General features: G+C 39.6%; 5 gene segments (V, D, J or C); all 5 read right to left on the bottom strand.

Moving 5' to 3' along the window:
• Nucleotides 1-362: 362 nt before the first annotated feature.
• On the bottom strand, nt 363-1,139 carry LOC122846169. The segment is given in 2 exon segments: nt 363-806; nt 879-1,139. Coding segments are annotated over 2 exon segments (468 nt in total).
• Nucleotides 1,140-2,850: 1,711 nt separating this feature from the next.
• On the bottom strand, nt 2,851-3,422 carry LOC122846189. The segment is given in 1 exon segment: nt 2,851-3,422. A coding segment is annotated over 1 exon segment (297 nt).
• A 1,397-nt stretch (nt 3,423-4,819) lies between these two features.
• LOC122846190 lies at nt 4,820-5,611 on the bottom strand. The segment is given in 2 exon segments: nt 4,820-5,331; nt 5,415-5,611. Coding segments are annotated over 2 exon segments (480 nt in total).
• A 762-nt stretch (nt 5,612-6,373) lies between these two features.
• LOC122846178 lies at nt 6,374-7,224 on the bottom strand. The segment is given in 2 exon segments: nt 6,374-6,845; nt 6,924-7,224. Coding segments are annotated over 2 exon segments (417 nt in total).
• A 3,802-nt stretch (nt 7,225-11,026) lies between these two features.
• On the bottom strand, nt 11,027-12,036 carry LOC122846164. The segment is given in 2 exon segments: nt 11,027-11,618; nt 11,713-12,036. Coding segments are annotated over 2 exon segments (510 nt in total).
• Nucleotides 12,037-16,818: the final 4,782 nt, after the last annotated feature.

Below are 16,818 nucleotides of genomic sequence, written 5' to 3' on the forward strand. Positions count from 1 at the left end.
CGATTAACTCCCCCTAATAGTGGCACATTTTGTAGACGTTTCATTTATCGTCCTCTGGCTTTTTGACGCATTTTAAGAAAAATAATGTCACAAAAACAACTGTGAAATTGTGCCCAACAGATATTTTAAAACTAATGAGTTCTTCCTTTGTACTTTATTTGAAAATCCATCCATCCATTATCTTCATCCTTGAAGGTCACAGAGAGATTTGGTGGCAATCTCCAGTAGCCATTATACAAGAGGCAGAATTACATAATAACCAGTGAGACATGTAAGTCTTTCTTCATCCAGGAAGACTTCATGCTGGGATTTGAGCCGCTTCTGTCTGAGAGCATTTATTGAGAAACATCGCCTCCTAGTGGACGGTACAACTCCACAGCTGGGTGATCAGTCCCTCCTCTGAGGTTTTCCTGTATCTCTTGCTGCCATCAGCAGGTGAATGATGGCTCCTCTGGTATCAGTGAGGGTTTTTGTTGGAGCCTGAGGCTTCATGTGGTACTGTGCATCACTGGCAGCACAGAAATACACAGCGCTGTCCTCAGACTGCCTCAGCTTTGGAATGACGAGAGACAACAGACTCTGGCCGCTACCGGTCACGGTATACAAGTTTTGAAACTGATCTTCAACAGTTTGTGAAGTATAACGAGCGTAACCAAGGAGAGTCATGTCGGTTTTCCCAGGAGGCTGTTTGTACCACTGGATCATGTAGAAGTTGGTGTTTGAATGACTGCAGTTTATCTGGATTGATTCTCCTGGTTGTTTGATCAACGCAGCGGGAGTTTGATGAACGCTGTTTTGAGATTGGTCTGGTGAAAAAAAACAAACACATTCAGATTCAGAGAATCTACTTTAAACAATGGTTAGTGATTTAAATATACCTGTGAAGCAGAAGTTCAGAGAGACCAAAACAATGAAGAGTTTGAACATGATCCTGGTACAGATGAATCCGAAGCTGCAGTGATGCTGCCAGACTGAGTAAAGCTGTGTACATGAAAGGAAGGAGGCGGGGTCGACACTAATTAACAAGACATCGACTTCCTGCAGGAGGTCAACACAGGAAGTGGACAGTAGCTCACCCAGAACATACAGATAAAAGTAAATAAATAAATTACAACTTATCTGGTTATTTATCTATTTGTATTAATATGTTTTTAATTTACTTTTATCATTTAGATGCATTTATTTATTTTGCTCTTGGGTTTTATATTTATGTCTTAATTTTATAAAATGTCTAAATATGCCTTTCTATGACCTGAACATGATTCTTTTGGGAGGTGAACATTTTTCCAGAGGGGCCCATGGCCCCCCCTGACCTCCTCTTGGGGTCGCCACTGGCAGAGACAGTTTTAATGCTGATATCTGATGATTTCCTGCTGTAGTTTACTGCTCTCTGCTGCAGCTGTGTTGCTCTCCAGTGTGTTTGTGTGCTGGATTATCACAGAGGGTTTTTGTAGCAGGGCGACACAAAGCGAGTCACTGTGTTGACTAGCTGCACAGTAATACATGCTGCTGTCTTCTGGCTGCGGTTTCTGCACTTCGAGCTCAGATTTCTTTGATCCGTCTCCTTTTATTCCGAAGCGATCTTCGAATTCCTTCTCCAGTGTTGGGCTTGTGTTTGATATATAACCAATTAATTTAAGAGCGGAGCCACCAATCGGCTTCTGGTACCACAGAATCACATAGTATCCACTGATTGAATGGCTGCATCCGATTGTTGCGGGTCTCTGAGGACTCGATAACAACGATGGTGGATCCTGATGCACATCCTTGCTCAGTGAAAGATCTGTGTTGAGGGAAAAAAAAAATCTGCTATATTAATAAATATTAGCAATATCTTTATCTTGTAGCTGGAATAGTGTTTAACCTACATGAGAAGCAGAGCAGCAGCAGCAGAGTGATGATGCTGATCATGTCTTTATCTTCCTCTCTGTCGCTGCTGATGAGCTGAACTCGTGTTAGAGGATCAACTATAAGAGGGGAGGAGACACAAACCAGAATAATTTCAAAAGCATGTAGTTTAGGGCGGAAACGAGGAATTGAATTAGTTCTGACTGAGTTTGTGAAATATAAGTCAACTAATTCAGTAACAGGTTAACGGTTAGTCTGAAAGAAGACACTCAGAGCAGTAGGTAGGCCGAAACTGTACAAGAATTAGAAAGAATTTTCATTTAAGAAGTTAGACCTGTTTCATCTGTAAATACCTCGAAGTCCTAAGTTGGAATTTTTAGTGAAACGTGGTTCAAATTCTGTAAAATAAATAGATGAATAAATAAATATCTTACTAAGCCCTTTTTGCTATCCATCAAAGAGATAGTCAACAGATTAGTAGGTAGTATTCTTTTAAGTGCAGGTCCATCTTTTGCTGCAATTGATCAGTCGTACACCAAAGGAACACTCTGCTGTTGCATTTAAGGCAATAAAAGTTTTATTTTATTCAAAAAAGTTATTGAATTTTGCATCTTTTAATGTATTTCTAAAATTGTGTAAAAACAGCTTTAACGCTTACATGAGAATTGTGCACAGTGTTCCAAACTTTAGGTCCAATTAATCGATTAATGATCAGAATAATTGATTATTTAAAAAATAAAAATCGTTGCATCTCTAATGTACTTCAGTTTGTACTGGTATTTGCATTTTTTTGTGACTAATTGCTGTTTATTTTGAATTCTAGCTTTGATACTTTACCTTGCCAGGAGTTTTCTTTTACAATATTTCACCTTTTTTTTTTTAAATAAACAAAAAACAAAATAAATAAAAACAAAAAAATGACTGTTACTGTTAAAAAGTAGCTGTTTTTCTCTGTTGTTGTTGTTGTTGTTTCCCTTTTTAGAAGAATATTTATAAAAGATGAAATACTCCGCCCTTTGTAAACATGTTGAGATGCTACAGAGTTTGAATTGAGAGCTCCCCCTGCTGCCGATGAAGTGTAACTTCACTGTGCCTCCAGCAGCTGGGTTTTTGTGCAGCTCTTTGACTCGGCCTCATCACTGTGTTGACTGACGGAGCAGAAATACACTCCGCTGTCTTCAGGCTGCAGCTGCTTCACCGTCAGAGATCCGCTCAGAGCGTCCTTCCTGTCCGCTGGAAACTTCTCCTTGCTGAAGCCTTTTTCATACTGGAATGGAGGAGATGGTGTTGTAAAAACTATTAGCTTAATGTTTTGACCCGGCAGCTGCTGATACCAGTACATCTGGTAGTAAGTAGCGTCTTTATTGTGACTGCAGGTCATGGTGGTGGACTGACTCTGGTTGACCCACAGCAGAGGAGTCTGAGTGACAACGTCACTGCCATCTGTTAGACCTGCTGATAGAAACACAGATTGAATGAGCTGAAGTTCAGTCTAGTCAGCGGCAGATTCTGATGTTACAGGAACCAAACCTTTAATCCAGAGAGCAAAAAGAAACAAGCTGTGTCTGATAGGAGTCATGTTCTCAGACTGAACGTGTGTGAGACCTGAGAGTCACTGCAGGTTGTGACTCCGCCCACTGAGAGGGAACGAGTTATGGCTGAAAACATGATTATTTTAGTAATGATTATTCTGATGAGGAATCGATTAACTCCCCCTAATAGTGGCAAATTTTGTAGACGTTTCATTTATCGTCCTCTGGCTTTTTGATGCATTTTAAGAAAAATAATGTCACAAAAACAACTGTGAAATTGTGCCCAACAGATATTTTAAAACTAATGAGTTCTTCCTTTGTACTTTATTTGAAAATCCATCCATCCATTATCTTCATCCTTGAAGGTCACAGAGAGATCTGGTGGCAATCTCCAGTAGCCATTATACAAGAGGCAGAGTTACATAATAACCAGTGTGACATGTAAGTCTTTCTTCATCCAGGAAGACTTCATGCTGGGATTTGAGCCGCTTCTGTCTGAGAGCATTTATTGAGAAACATCGCCTCCTAGTGGACGGTACAACTCCACAGCTGGGTGATCAGTCCCTCCTCTGAGGTTTTCCTGTATCTCTTGCTGCCATCAGCAGGTGAATGATGGCTCCTCTGGTATCAGTGAGGGTTTTTGTTGGAGCCTGAGGCTTCATGTGGTACTGTGCAACACTGGCAGCACAGAAATACACGGCGCTGTCCTCAGACTGCCTCAGCTTTGGAATGACGAGAGACGACAGACTCTGGCCGCTACCGGTCACGGTATACAAGTTTTGAAACTGATCTTCAACAGTTTGTGAAGTATAACGAGCGTAACCAAGGAGAGTCATGTCGGTTTTCCCAGGAGGCTGTTTGTACCACTGGATCATGTTGAAGTTGGTGTTTGAATGACTGCAGTTTATCTGGACTGATTCTCCTGGTTCTTTGATCAACGCAGCGGGAGTTTGATGAACGCTGTTTTGAGATTGGTCTGGTGAAAAAAAACAAACATTCAGATTCAGAGAATCTACTTTAAACAACGGTTAGTGATTTAAATATACCTGTGAAGCAGAAGTTCAGAGAGACCAAAACAATGAAGAGTTTGAACATGATCCTGGTACAGATGAATCTGATGCTGCAGTGATGCTGCCAGACTGAGTAAAGCTGTGTACATGAAAGGAAGGAGGCGGGGTCGACACTAATTAACAAGACATCGACTTCCTGCAGGAGGTCAACACAGGAAGTGGACAGTAGCTCACCCAGAACATACAGATAAAAGTAAATAAATAAATTACAACTTAACCGGCTATTTATTTATTTGTATTAATATGTTTATAATTTACTTTTATCATTTAGATGCATTTATTTATTTTGCTCTTGGGTTTTATATTTATGTCTTAATTTTATAAAATGTCTAAATATGCCTTTCTATGACCTGAACATGATTCTTTTAGGAGGTGAACATTTTTCCAGAGGGGCCCATGGCCCCCCCTGACCTCCTCTTGGGGTCGCCACTGGCAGAGACAGTTTTAATGCTGATATCTGATGATTTCCTGCTGTAGTTTACTGCTCTCTGCTGCAGCTGTGTTGCTCTCCAGTGTGTTTTTGTGCTGGATTATCACAGAGGGTTTTTGTAGCAGGGTGACACAAAGCGAGTCACTGTGTTGACTAGCTGCACAGTAATACATGCTGCTGTCTTCTGGCTGCGGTTTCTGCACTTCGAGCTCAGATTTCTTTGATCCGTCTCCTTTTATTCCGAAGCGATCTTCGAATTCCTTCTCCAGTGTTGGGTTTGTGTACGATATATAACCAATTAATTTAAGAGCGGAGCCACCAATCGGCTTCTGGTACCACAGAATCACATAGTATCCACTGATCGAATGGCTGCAGCCGATTGTTGCAGGTCTCTGAGGACTCGATAACAACGATGGTGGATCCTGATGCACATCCTTGCTCAGTGAAAGATCTGTGTTGAGGGAAAAAAAACCTGCTATATTAATAAATATTAGCAATATCTTTATCTTGTAGCTGGAATAGTGTTTAACCTACATGAGAAGCAGAGCAGCAGCAGCAGAGTGATGATGCTGATCATGTCTTTATCTTCCTCTCTGTCTCTGCTGATGAGCTGAACTCGTGTTAGAGGATCAACTATAAGAGGGGAGGAGACACAAACCAGAATAATTTCAAAAGCATGTAGTTTAGGGCGGAAACGAGGAATTGAATTAGTTCTGACTGAGTTTGTGAAATATAAGTCAACTAATTCAGTAACAGGTTAACGGTTAGTCTGAAAGAAGACACTCAGAGCAGCAGGTAGGCCGAAACTGTACAAGAATTAGAAAGAATTTTCATTTAAGAAGTTAGACCTGTTTCATCTGTAAATACCTCGAAGTCCTAAGTTGGCATTTTTAGTGAAACGTGGTTCAAATTCTGTAAAATAAATAGATGAATAAATAAATATCTTACTAAGCCCTTTTTGCTATCCATCAAAGAGATAGTCAACAGATTAGTAGGTAGTATTCTTTTAAGTGCAGGTCCATCTTTTGCTGCAATTGATCAGTCGTACACCAAAGGAACACTCTGCTGTTGCATTTAAGACAATAAAAGTTTTATTTTATTCAAAAAAGTTATTGAATTTTGCATCTTTTAATGTATTTCTAAAATTGTGTAAAAACAGCTTTAACACTTACATGAAAATTGTGCACAGTGTTCCAAACTTTAAGTCCAATTAATCGATTAATGATCAGAATAATTGATTATTAAAAAACATAAAAATCGCTGCATCTCTAATGTACTTCAGTTTGAAGGTATTTGCATTTTTTGTGACTAATTGCTGTTTATTTTGAATTCTAGCTTTGATACTTTACCTTGCCAGGAGTTTTCTTTTACAACAATATTTCACCTGTAAAAAAAAAATTAAAAAAACTTAAATAAATTTAAAAAAAAGAAAAATGACTGTTACTGTTAAAAAGTAGCTGTTTTTCTCTGTTGTTGTTGTTGTTTCCCTTTTTAGAAGAATATTTATAAAAGATGAAATACTCCGCCCTTTGTAAACATGTTGAGATGCTACAGAGTTTGAATTGAGAGCTCCCCCTGCTGCCGATGAAGTGTAACTTCACTGTGCCTCCAGCAGCTGGGTTTTTGTGCAGCTCTTTGACTCGGCCTCATCACTGTGTTGACTGACGGAGCAGAAATACACTCCGCTGTCTTCAGGCTGCAGCTGCTTCACCGTCAGAGATCCGCTCAGAGCGTCCTTCCTGTCCGCTGGAAACTTCTCCTTGCTGAAGCCTTTTTCATACTGGAATGGAGGAGATGTTGTTGTGAAAACTATTAGCTTCATGTTCTGACCCGGCAGCTGCTGGTACCAGTACATCTGGAAGTAAGAAGCGTCTTTATTGTGACTGCAGGTCATGGTGGTGGACTGACTCTGGTTGACCCACAGCAGAGGAGTCTGAGTGACAACGTCACTGCCATCTGTTAGACCTGCTGATAGAAACACAGATTGAATGAGCTGAAGTTCAGTCTAGTCAGCGGCAGATTCTGATGTTACAGGAACCAAACCTTTAATCCAGAGAGCAAAAAGAAACAAGCTGTGTCTGATAGGAGTCATGTTCTCAGACTGAACGTGTGTGAGACCTGAGAGTCGCTGCAGGTTGTGACTCCGCCCACTGATTGTGAACGAGTTATGGCTGCAACCATGATTATTTTAGTAATGATTATTCTGATGAGGAATCGATTAACTCCCCCTAATAGTGGCACATTTTGTAGACGTTTCATTTATCGTCCTCTGGCTTTTTGACGCATTTTAAGAAAAATAATGTCACAAAAACAACTGTGAAATTGTGCCCAACAGATATTTTAAAACTAATGAGTTCTTCCTTTGTACTTTATTTGAAAATCCATCCATCCATTATCATCATCCTTGAAGGTCACAGAGAGATTTGGTGGCAATCTCCAGTAGCCATTATACAAGAGGCAGAGTTACATAATAACCAGTGTGACATGTAAGTCTTTCTTCATCCAGGAAGACTTCATGCTGGGATTTGAGCCGCTTCTGTCTGAAAGCATTTATTGAGAAACATCGCCTCCTAGTGGACGGTACAACTCCACAGCTGGGTGATCAGTCCCTCCTCTGAGGTTTTCCTGTATCTCTTGCTGCCATCAGCAGGTGAATGATGGCTCCTCTGGTATCAGTGAGGGTTTTTGTTGGAGCCTGAGGCTTCATGTGGTACTGTGCATCACTGGCAGCACAGAAATACACGGCGCTGTCCTCAGACTGCCTCAGCTTTGGAATGACAAGAGATGACAGACTACTGCCGCTACCGGTCACGGTATACAAGTTTTTGAACTGATCTTCAACAGTGTGTGAAGTATAACGAGCGTAACCAAGGAGAGTCATGTCGGTTTTCCCAGGAGGCTGTTTGTACCACTGGATCATGTTGAAGTTGGTGTTTGAATGACTGCAGTTTATCTGGACTGATTCTCCTGGTTCTTTGATCAACGCAGCGGGAGTTTGATGAACGCTGTTTTTAGATTTGTCTGGTGAAAAAAAAACAAACACATTCAGATTCAGAGAATCTACTTTAAACAACGGTTAGTGATTTAAATATACATGTGAAGCAGAAGTTCAGAGAGACCAAAACAATGAAGAGTTTGAACATGATCCTGGTACAGATGAATCTGATGCTGCAGTGATGCTGCCAGACTGAGTAAAGCTGTGTACATGAAAGGAAGGAGGCGGGGTCGACACTAATTAACAAGACATCGACTTCCTGCAGGAGGTCAACACAGGAAGTGGACAGTAGCTCACCCAGAACATTTCTATAGGAGAGCAGACCAGACAGGATTTTAGGCAGTACAGATAAAAGTAAATAAATAAATTACAACTTAACTGGTTATTTATTTATTTGTATTAATATGTTTTTAATTTACCTTTATTATTTAGATGCATTTATTTATTTTTCTCTTGGGTTTTATATTTATGTCTTAATTTTATAAAATGACTAAATATGCCTTTCTATGACCTGAACATGATTCTTTTAGGAGGTGAACATTTTTCCAGAGGGGCCCATGGCCCCCCCTGACCTCCTCTTGGGGTCGCCACTGGCAGAGACAGTTTTAATGCTGATATCTGACGATTTCCTGCTGTAGTTTACTGCTCTCTGCTGCAGCTGTGTTCCTCTCCAGTGTGTTTGTGTGCTGGATTATCACAGAGGGTTTTTGTAGCAGGGCGACACAAAGCGAGTCACTGTGTTGACTAGCTGCACAGTAATACATGCTGCTGTCTTCTGGCTGCGGTTTCTGCACTTCGAGCTCAGATTTCTTTGATCCGTCTCCTTTTATTCCGAAGCGATCTTCGAATTCCTTCTCCAGTGTGACACTGCTATACAAAATATAACCAATTAATTTAAGAGCAGAACCAGCCGTGGGTTTCTGGTACCACAGTGTAGTATCATATCCACTGATTGAATGGTTGCAGGTGATTGTTGCAGAACTCTGAGGACTCCCTAGTATTGATGGCGGATGCTGATGCACATCCTTGCTCAGTGTCAGATCTGCGATAAAATACAAAATGGGTGAAGATTAGACGCAGCGAGGGCTCCTTAAATTTGAGTAAATTTAGAATCAAACCCACCAGAGAAGCAGAGCAGCAGCAGAGTGATGATGATGATCATCATGTCTTTATCATCCTCTCTGTCTCTTCAGTGACTGACGAGCTGAACTCATGTTAGAGGTTGAACCGAGAGGGGAGGAGACACAAACTGAGCTCGCTGTTCAAACATCAAGTTCAGCTCACATTCTGGTCACGTGCATTTGTACAGTGTCCTTCTAAGCTTATTTTTATATAATAAATAAAAAATAATGTTTCATTCCAAACCTGTCTCTATGTAAGTGGACTAATTTCAAAGAACTGATAGTTGTGTATTGAAATGGTTTGTTTAAAACTGAATGTGTGACACAAAACTGAAGCCGTTTGTGGCACCAGTTTTATGGAACAGAAAAACTTTTTTAAAAACCCATAAAATTACAAGTAAATTAACCTAAATCATTTAACTTTATAAGAATATAATCACTATTTGACATGTTTGTGGGTTAAAAGTTGATAGAGTGACATGCATAATAGATGCACCTTTCACAATACAAAGACAACGCCTTATTTATTTAGATATATTTAGAAAAGTTGAATCTAAGTGGAATGAAATTAACAAAATAAACTGAAATTGTGTCCAGATAAGAAAACCAATTCTGACAATTATTCAGAATTTCATTGTTTTAGTTCAGTTGTATTTCAAGTGATATAATTTCTATTTACTATTAGGTATGTTTGTGCATTTAAAGTTATAATCTTTACTCAAATATCACCCCAATAGAACTAATTTATTTATTGATTCAAATCCAACATTTTGTTGTATCATTGTGTAAATTCATTTTTCTCCATGTATCCTTTTTTTTTTTTTTTTGTTAATTGATAAAACAGCCTGATTTTAAAGATTATTATACGTGTATATGATATAAACAGTCTACTCTGCTCTTTAGCTCCATCTACTGGTTAAAACAGAGACGTTTTCTTTCACTGTCTGGGTTTTTGTGCAGCTCTTTAATCGGCTGCATCACTGTGTTTACTGACGGAACAGAAATACACTCCGCCGTCTTCAGGCTGCAGCTGCTTCACCGTCAGAGACCCGGTGAAAGCGTCTTTCTTCTCTGCTCCAAACTTCTCCCCGGTGAAGCCTTCTTCATACTGTGCAGCGCTGTACGCCGTGGTGAAAACTATTTGCTTCATGTTCTGACCCGGCCGCTGCTGGTACCAGTACATCTGGTCAAAATCAACATTTTTAGAGTGACTGCAGTTGATGGTGGCAGACTGACTCCGGTTGGTCCACAGCAGAGGAGTCTGAGTGACATCACTGCCGCCTGTTGGACCTGCAGCGGTCAGATGTCGCATCACGTTACGGGACATCCAACAAAAAAAAAACGAGACAAACGGTGACATGATGATGGACGTAGAGTCCATGACGTACCTCCAAGCCAGAGCAGAGCTGCAGAGAGCTTTATGAGAGCAGCTGGGATCATGGCTGACTGTGATGTGAGCCGACTGAACGCAGAGCGATGGAGCTCTGACTTCACTAGAGGTGGGAGGGTGAGGTTACTGTCAGACAGTGTGGCGGTGGACAGTGAGCAGAGGTTTACGTTCGGCTCCTCCCTCTGTTTGTATCGCCGTTTTCAGTCACAAGACAGGAATATAAAACAATTTTTAGATTCTGCATGCAGGTTTTTCGCTGCGAACCTCAAACTGCAAGTTTTCCAGTTTTTAGTATACTGACTCATTCAAAGAATGATTTAGAAGCTCATTTATTTCTGCGATCAGTTCAGTTTAAACATGAGTTGGAATTCATCATGACAACGATGAATCCAAACTGTTATCACGATAAATGATAAACGATACGATACATGCTAACCCCTACTTCTGACTTGTAGCAAAAAAATCATATTTGTGTGATAATACTGTATACATATTGGCTCTATTGGCCTTTATTTGACAGTTAATTGACAGGAAAGTGGGTAATGAGAGAAGGGGGAAGACATGCAGCAAAGGTTGCCAGGCCGGGAATCGAACCTGCGACGGCCGCGTCGAGGACTAAGGCCTCCTTATGTTGGTTGTGCTTAACCCCTGCGCCACCACAGCACATCCCAGCAGTGTCATGTTTGAAACTTAATGCTTCACTTTGTTTAGGATTATGATCTGAACAGGAACAGGATTATTACATCTACCGGTCCGACTTCCTGACAGTTAGCACAGTTTGTTGTTTTTTTTTTTGCTGCCATCTTTGATTTGCTGCTGTATTTCAGTGCTCTCTGCTGCAGCTGTGTTCCTCTTCAGTGTGCGTTTGCTTGTGAGCTGGATTACCACAGAGGGTTTTTGTAGCAGACAGACACGAACCGAGTCACTGTGTCGACCAGCTGCACAGTAATACACGCCGCTGTCTTCTGGCTGCAGTTTATCCACACGGAGCTCAGATTCCTTTGTGCCGTCTCCACTTATATTGAAACGATCTCTGAATTCGCTCTCAAGAGTTACTGTGGTGTAGTAGACATAACCAATTAACTTGAGGGTGGAGTCACCGATTGGGTTTTTGTACCACAGAATCTGGTTGTATCCGATGATTGAGTAGTTGCAGTCGACTGTTGCAGAACTCTGAGCGACTTTAAGCATCCATGGAGGATCCTGATGTACCTCTTTGCTTAGAGACGCTTCTGGATAAAAAAAAAAAAGAGAGATGAAGTTAAGAATAGTTGGACCAAGATATTAATTTGATTTATACAACGGCGAGGAAATCGAGCGTTTTACTCCAGAAGCAGAAGAGCAGCAGCAGCAGAGTGTTGATGCTGATCATGACGTCTTTGTCTTCCTCTCCGTCTCGGCTGTGACTGACATGCTGAACTCATGTTAGAGCATCAAATGAGAGGGGAGGAGACACAAAATGGGATCGTCATAGCAACATCCGATTCAAGCCGACTCCATGTCGTTTAATCCTTAATAGAGTCTCTGCATACTTTGTAATAAGTGAAGAAAAACCTAGAAGATGGTTCATGATAATAAAATGAAAACACAAAACATGCTTTTCAGCCCGTTGGATCCTGAGGGTTAAATTTGATTTGTTCCATGATACAACTTTTGTTGGCCACCATTGTTTTTTTTGTGTGTTTTTTTTAGGGATTTCATTTTTAAAAAGAAATGAACTCCAGCAACCAAATAAAGCAAAATCTGGAAAAAAAGAAAGCTCATATTACAGTATTGCAAAGGCATTCGCATCTGATTAACTTTGTCAATTATGTCGCGTTGAATTGCTGTATTTTATTGGCAGTAATGTACATTTGATAGGACGTAGAGAAATATACAGTCAAAATAAACCCATTTTAGTCAGTTACCATACCTACAAGGTATTAGTGAGGTGTAGTGAGGTGTAGCGCCCTCTAGCGTCAGCTCCAAACAATATTCTCCGTTCCCAGGGTCTCAGCCGGGTTTTTGTTCAGCTCTTTAGTCGGCTGCGTCACTGTGTCTCACTGACAGAACAGAAATACACTCCGCTGTCTTCAGGCTTCACCTTCTTCACCGTCAGAGATCCCGTCTCCGCGTTCTTCTTCTGCGCCGGAAACGTCTCCTCCGTGAAGCCTGGGTCGTACTCGGGTGCGCTGTACGCCGTGGTGAAAACGATTAGCTTCATGTTCTGACCCGGCAGCTGCTGGTACCAGTACATCAGGCGGTACGTGCTGCCCTTAGTGTGGCTGCACTGCATCGTGGCGTCGGCGTCCTGATTTGTCCACAGCGTAGGAGTCTGGGACACGGGCTCGCCGCTCGCAGTACGGCCTGGGTGTAAATGACAGAACGTCAATATGAGAGGTACGGGGGCCCATTAGGGCCATTGTAGATGGGAGAAAAACAGTGGTAACTTTCCGCCAAAAAAACCAAACAAACCAAAAAACAATTTTGAGATCTCAGAAATGATCTTGAAAAACACTTTGGATTTTTCTGTTTGAAAAGTCACAAAATTTCAACTTTTAAAACTCTGGAAATTTCCAAAAGTCAAAAGATGTTTGGCTTTTCAAAATGCAAAAATTCCTCTTTTCTTCTAGCAAATTTGACCTTTGAATCTCAGAAATTTCCAAGTTTTTTATAAATATACATAAAAAAAAAAATCTGAAAATAATTTCAACATTTCTGCGTTTATATTTTTTTGTTGTTTTTTTTAATTGTAATTTACTCTGCCAATCTAAAATAGCCCTAATATGCCATCATAATTAATTTTCTCTTGTTTTCTATCATTTTTTAGATAAAATGTGACCTAAAAAAAAATAAAGCATAAACACAGAGCTCTGATCCAAGCTTTAAACCTAATTTAATAGATGATTTTTATTTACCTGATAGCCAGAGCAGAAAGACTGATGAGGTGAAGAAGCTGCGTGAAGCTCTGATCGCCATGTTTCATAGTGATCAGTGTGTTCAGAAGTTATGAGCTGCAGGTGGGAGACGTTGTGACGTTCATGTGACGTTCACTGTATGACAGAATTTGGTGTGTGTGTGTTTTTAATCTGCCGTTTATTCGACTATTGTACTGAGAACTTGGTACTGGAGAGCCCTCTACAGTACACAGAACTAACATGTTTCACATGTTAACATGTAGAAAAAATACACTATATGACTCGTTTGATCACCAAAGTCACAATTTCAGATTTAATGTTTTTACCTTAAAATGTTCAGATTTTTTAAAATCAGAAAATCGCACACATTTTTTCTTTCCAGATCACAGCGGTATTGAGTTTGACAACAAGAATGACTGGTTTGCATAATATTTAGGCCCAGGTTACATATGTACTTCAGGTTCAGTAAATACTGTTATGTCACTTTTTATATCTATGAAAGTGCCTTAAAAAAAAAAAAAAAAAAAAAAAATATCAAAGTTCAGAGATTTTAGCTGTGATTGACAGCTGAATTACCGGTTCAGCCAGCAGATGGCGCACTGACCTGTTTCTGAACATGGTTTTTATGTATGTTTCTGTATGACTACCAGCGTTGGCTGCATTCGGGGACAGAAAGCTGAATTACCGGTTTTGATCTTGATGGTGAATGTAAAAATGCCAATAAGGAGGAGTCTGAAAAAGCTACGAGCTAAAATTAGACTTTTCTCGAATCAGATGCAAATTCTGAGAAAAAATTGTTCTGTGGTTGTAGTTCTGTGTTCATACAGCCAACAAGTAAGCTAGTGCTAAGTAGGTTTTTTCACTAGAAAACTTACATACCACTGGCCTCTCTCAGCTCTCCATGTGTTAATAATGATTGGAGTGAATATAAATGTTACTAAAATGGATTCAGCGCTCTAGAACATTCTTTTATTCATTTAATGTCGGCTAATTTCATCAACAGTTCCAGCTCTTTGATATTGTGTTTTCATAAAAATCGCTTCAAACTGCTTCCAATATTAAAACACTGAAGGTGCCTGTTGATAAATTCCACCATCTTTTGATCAGAACATGAACATGTGGATTTTATGATGTCTTATTTTACTCTAGGTTACAATTGCCATACAGTAATAACGTACCAGAATGGGTTGAACATTCGGAAAGTTGTAATTTTACCTTAAAGCCCTTTTAAACAAACACATGAGACTGGAAAATGGGTTGATTTACTATTATGTAGAGTTATGGACAAGTAATGTTAATAAATTCTACCGTCGCTAAGTATCTACCCAAAAATTCATATTAGGAATCTCTACTTGACAGCAAAAGTAGAATTAGTTTTTTAACATGATTATATTAAATAATACAGTTACATTTGGTTAACAGCGTTTAATGCTGTTTATGTCTCAACTCACTCTTCTCATATTTCTTTTTTTTTGGTTTAAAAATTGAACTGATTTGAAGTTTGAGAACCACTATGTGATGCAACACACAGTTTGTACCACAAGGGGTCGCTAAACGTGACAAATGTTTCCAACCGCTGGCTGAAATGTCCCTTAACTTGTTGGTAACCAAGGTAGAGATGTGTAAAAACCCCTCTAAAATGATCTTATATATTTTTAAGCTGCTCTAATCTTATAGGGACAACGTTACCAAAATCACCCACCTTTGGTTTTAATATAATTGGGTCTTTTTATTTTATTGGTTTATTCAAAATCGTGAATTTTTATTACTTAACATACTTTAAACGTCTTTAGACCCTCTGATCATCTCGAAAATGTAATAATTAATTCATGTCTCTCTGTTTAAATCTTAGAAACATGATGAAGCAGGTGAGTGTTGGTCTTTAGAAGATGAAAACGGCTTCATTTGAAAGTGCAGCAGTGCTGAGAAGGATCATTGGGCAGTGAACCAACTATATTTGTTAAATAGTTTATTAACAGAAGCAGCTTTTCAAAGGAGTAGTTTCTGAACAGATTTTTTTGTTCCCCAACATGAAATAAGATTCTGATCTGAACTATTTTTCCTGCAGACACACAGATGTCATATTTGGTTGGTTTTGGTGCAGACAGTAAGTCAGACATGATCCCTCAGGTTTAGCTCCTGTCAGCTGTTCTAAACAACATGAACTGAAACTGTTAATGTCCTTACGGTCCAATGCAGTTTGATCAACGTCCGTGTTACAACTCACACATGAAGGTTGGATAAAGCTGCCGGTAACGACATCCTGTTGCAAAGTAGAACGGTTTATTCTGTCCTCAATACGAACTGCTGCGCTACAGCTAACAGGCTGTGTTCTTTCAGCTACGTTAGCAGCTTCTGCTAGCACAACTTCAGCGTCACAAATTAAATGTTGGTTCGGCTGAGAAATGGCGACTAACTTCCCCGACAGTTTCTTAAACATCTACTAATATAACATTGTTTCTCGCAGGTAGTTTTAAATGGCTAAATTAGCAAAAGCTGAGATGTTTTTGTCTGACTGGTTGTCTTTGGCCACCCTGAAGATTTCTTCACTTTTTACACAACTTTGAGTGCAGTAGTGACAAATGAAAATGTTTATTTTATATTCCATCTGTAACCACCAGCTCCTCTGTTTCGATCGATAAAATGACTAAATCATTTTGTTGAATTTTTATTTACTTTGTTTAACATTCATTTAACCAGGTGGGTTGATTGAGAACAAAATCTGATTTTCAACAACAGCCTGTTTAGAAAACATTAAGACAATTTTAGTTTAAATGGATAACTCATTTCTTACAAAGCTGCCAGTCAGGGATTTTAGCAACAGCGTTTTATACACTAGTTAAGATATTTTCACCTTGTGACATTAAATAAGAACTTTGAAAAGTAAAAATTTTGGAATTTATCTGTCTACATCTTTTTAAAAAAAAACAAAAAACTTTTTTTTTTCTTGTTTTTTTTTTTATTTTTTATTTTTTATTTAAGGAGAAGCAGAAATATGATCAAAACACAGATGTTATCAACACAGGCTGGTTTGCTGTTTCCTGTTTGTCTGACTGGGTGAATAAAAACAAGATATTCAGAGAAATGGAACAAAACAACAAAATTTGCATCAAATTTAAGTTCTTATTTTATCTTTCTGTAATCTCTTATATATATATATATATATAAAGAAAGTAACAAGTGCAAAAAAGTTTCCATTGCTATAAACCTTCCTTCTCTTTTGTTTTTGTTGGTTTTTGAGCAGATACTTCTGAGACTGAAAGCTAAATGGAGCTTCCCTCAACATAAATGCTCTGAGCTGCAAACGTTCTGCTCCAGATCGCAGTCAGCAGCTGTTGTTTGTTGTTAGACGCACGTTCCGGTTTTTAGCTTCAGTTGACACAGAAATGGAGGCGGCGGCAGCTGTTTGCTCAGAGGGCAGCAGCGTGAAGGGGGGGGTGATGCAGGATGCTGCGGTAAAGGTCGAAGGTTTCACCTCGGTTGTTTCTCAGCAGAGAGGCGGAGCTGCCAGGCGACCGCATCCTGCCGCTCTGCA

This window comes from Gambusia affinis, linkage group LG16, assembly GCF_019740435.1.
Source record: "Gambusia affinis linkage group LG16, SWU_Gaff_1.0, whole genome shotgun sequence".
Taxonomy (NCBI): domain Eukaryota; kingdom Metazoa; phylum Chordata; class Actinopteri; order Cyprinodontiformes; family Poeciliidae; genus Gambusia; species Gambusia affinis.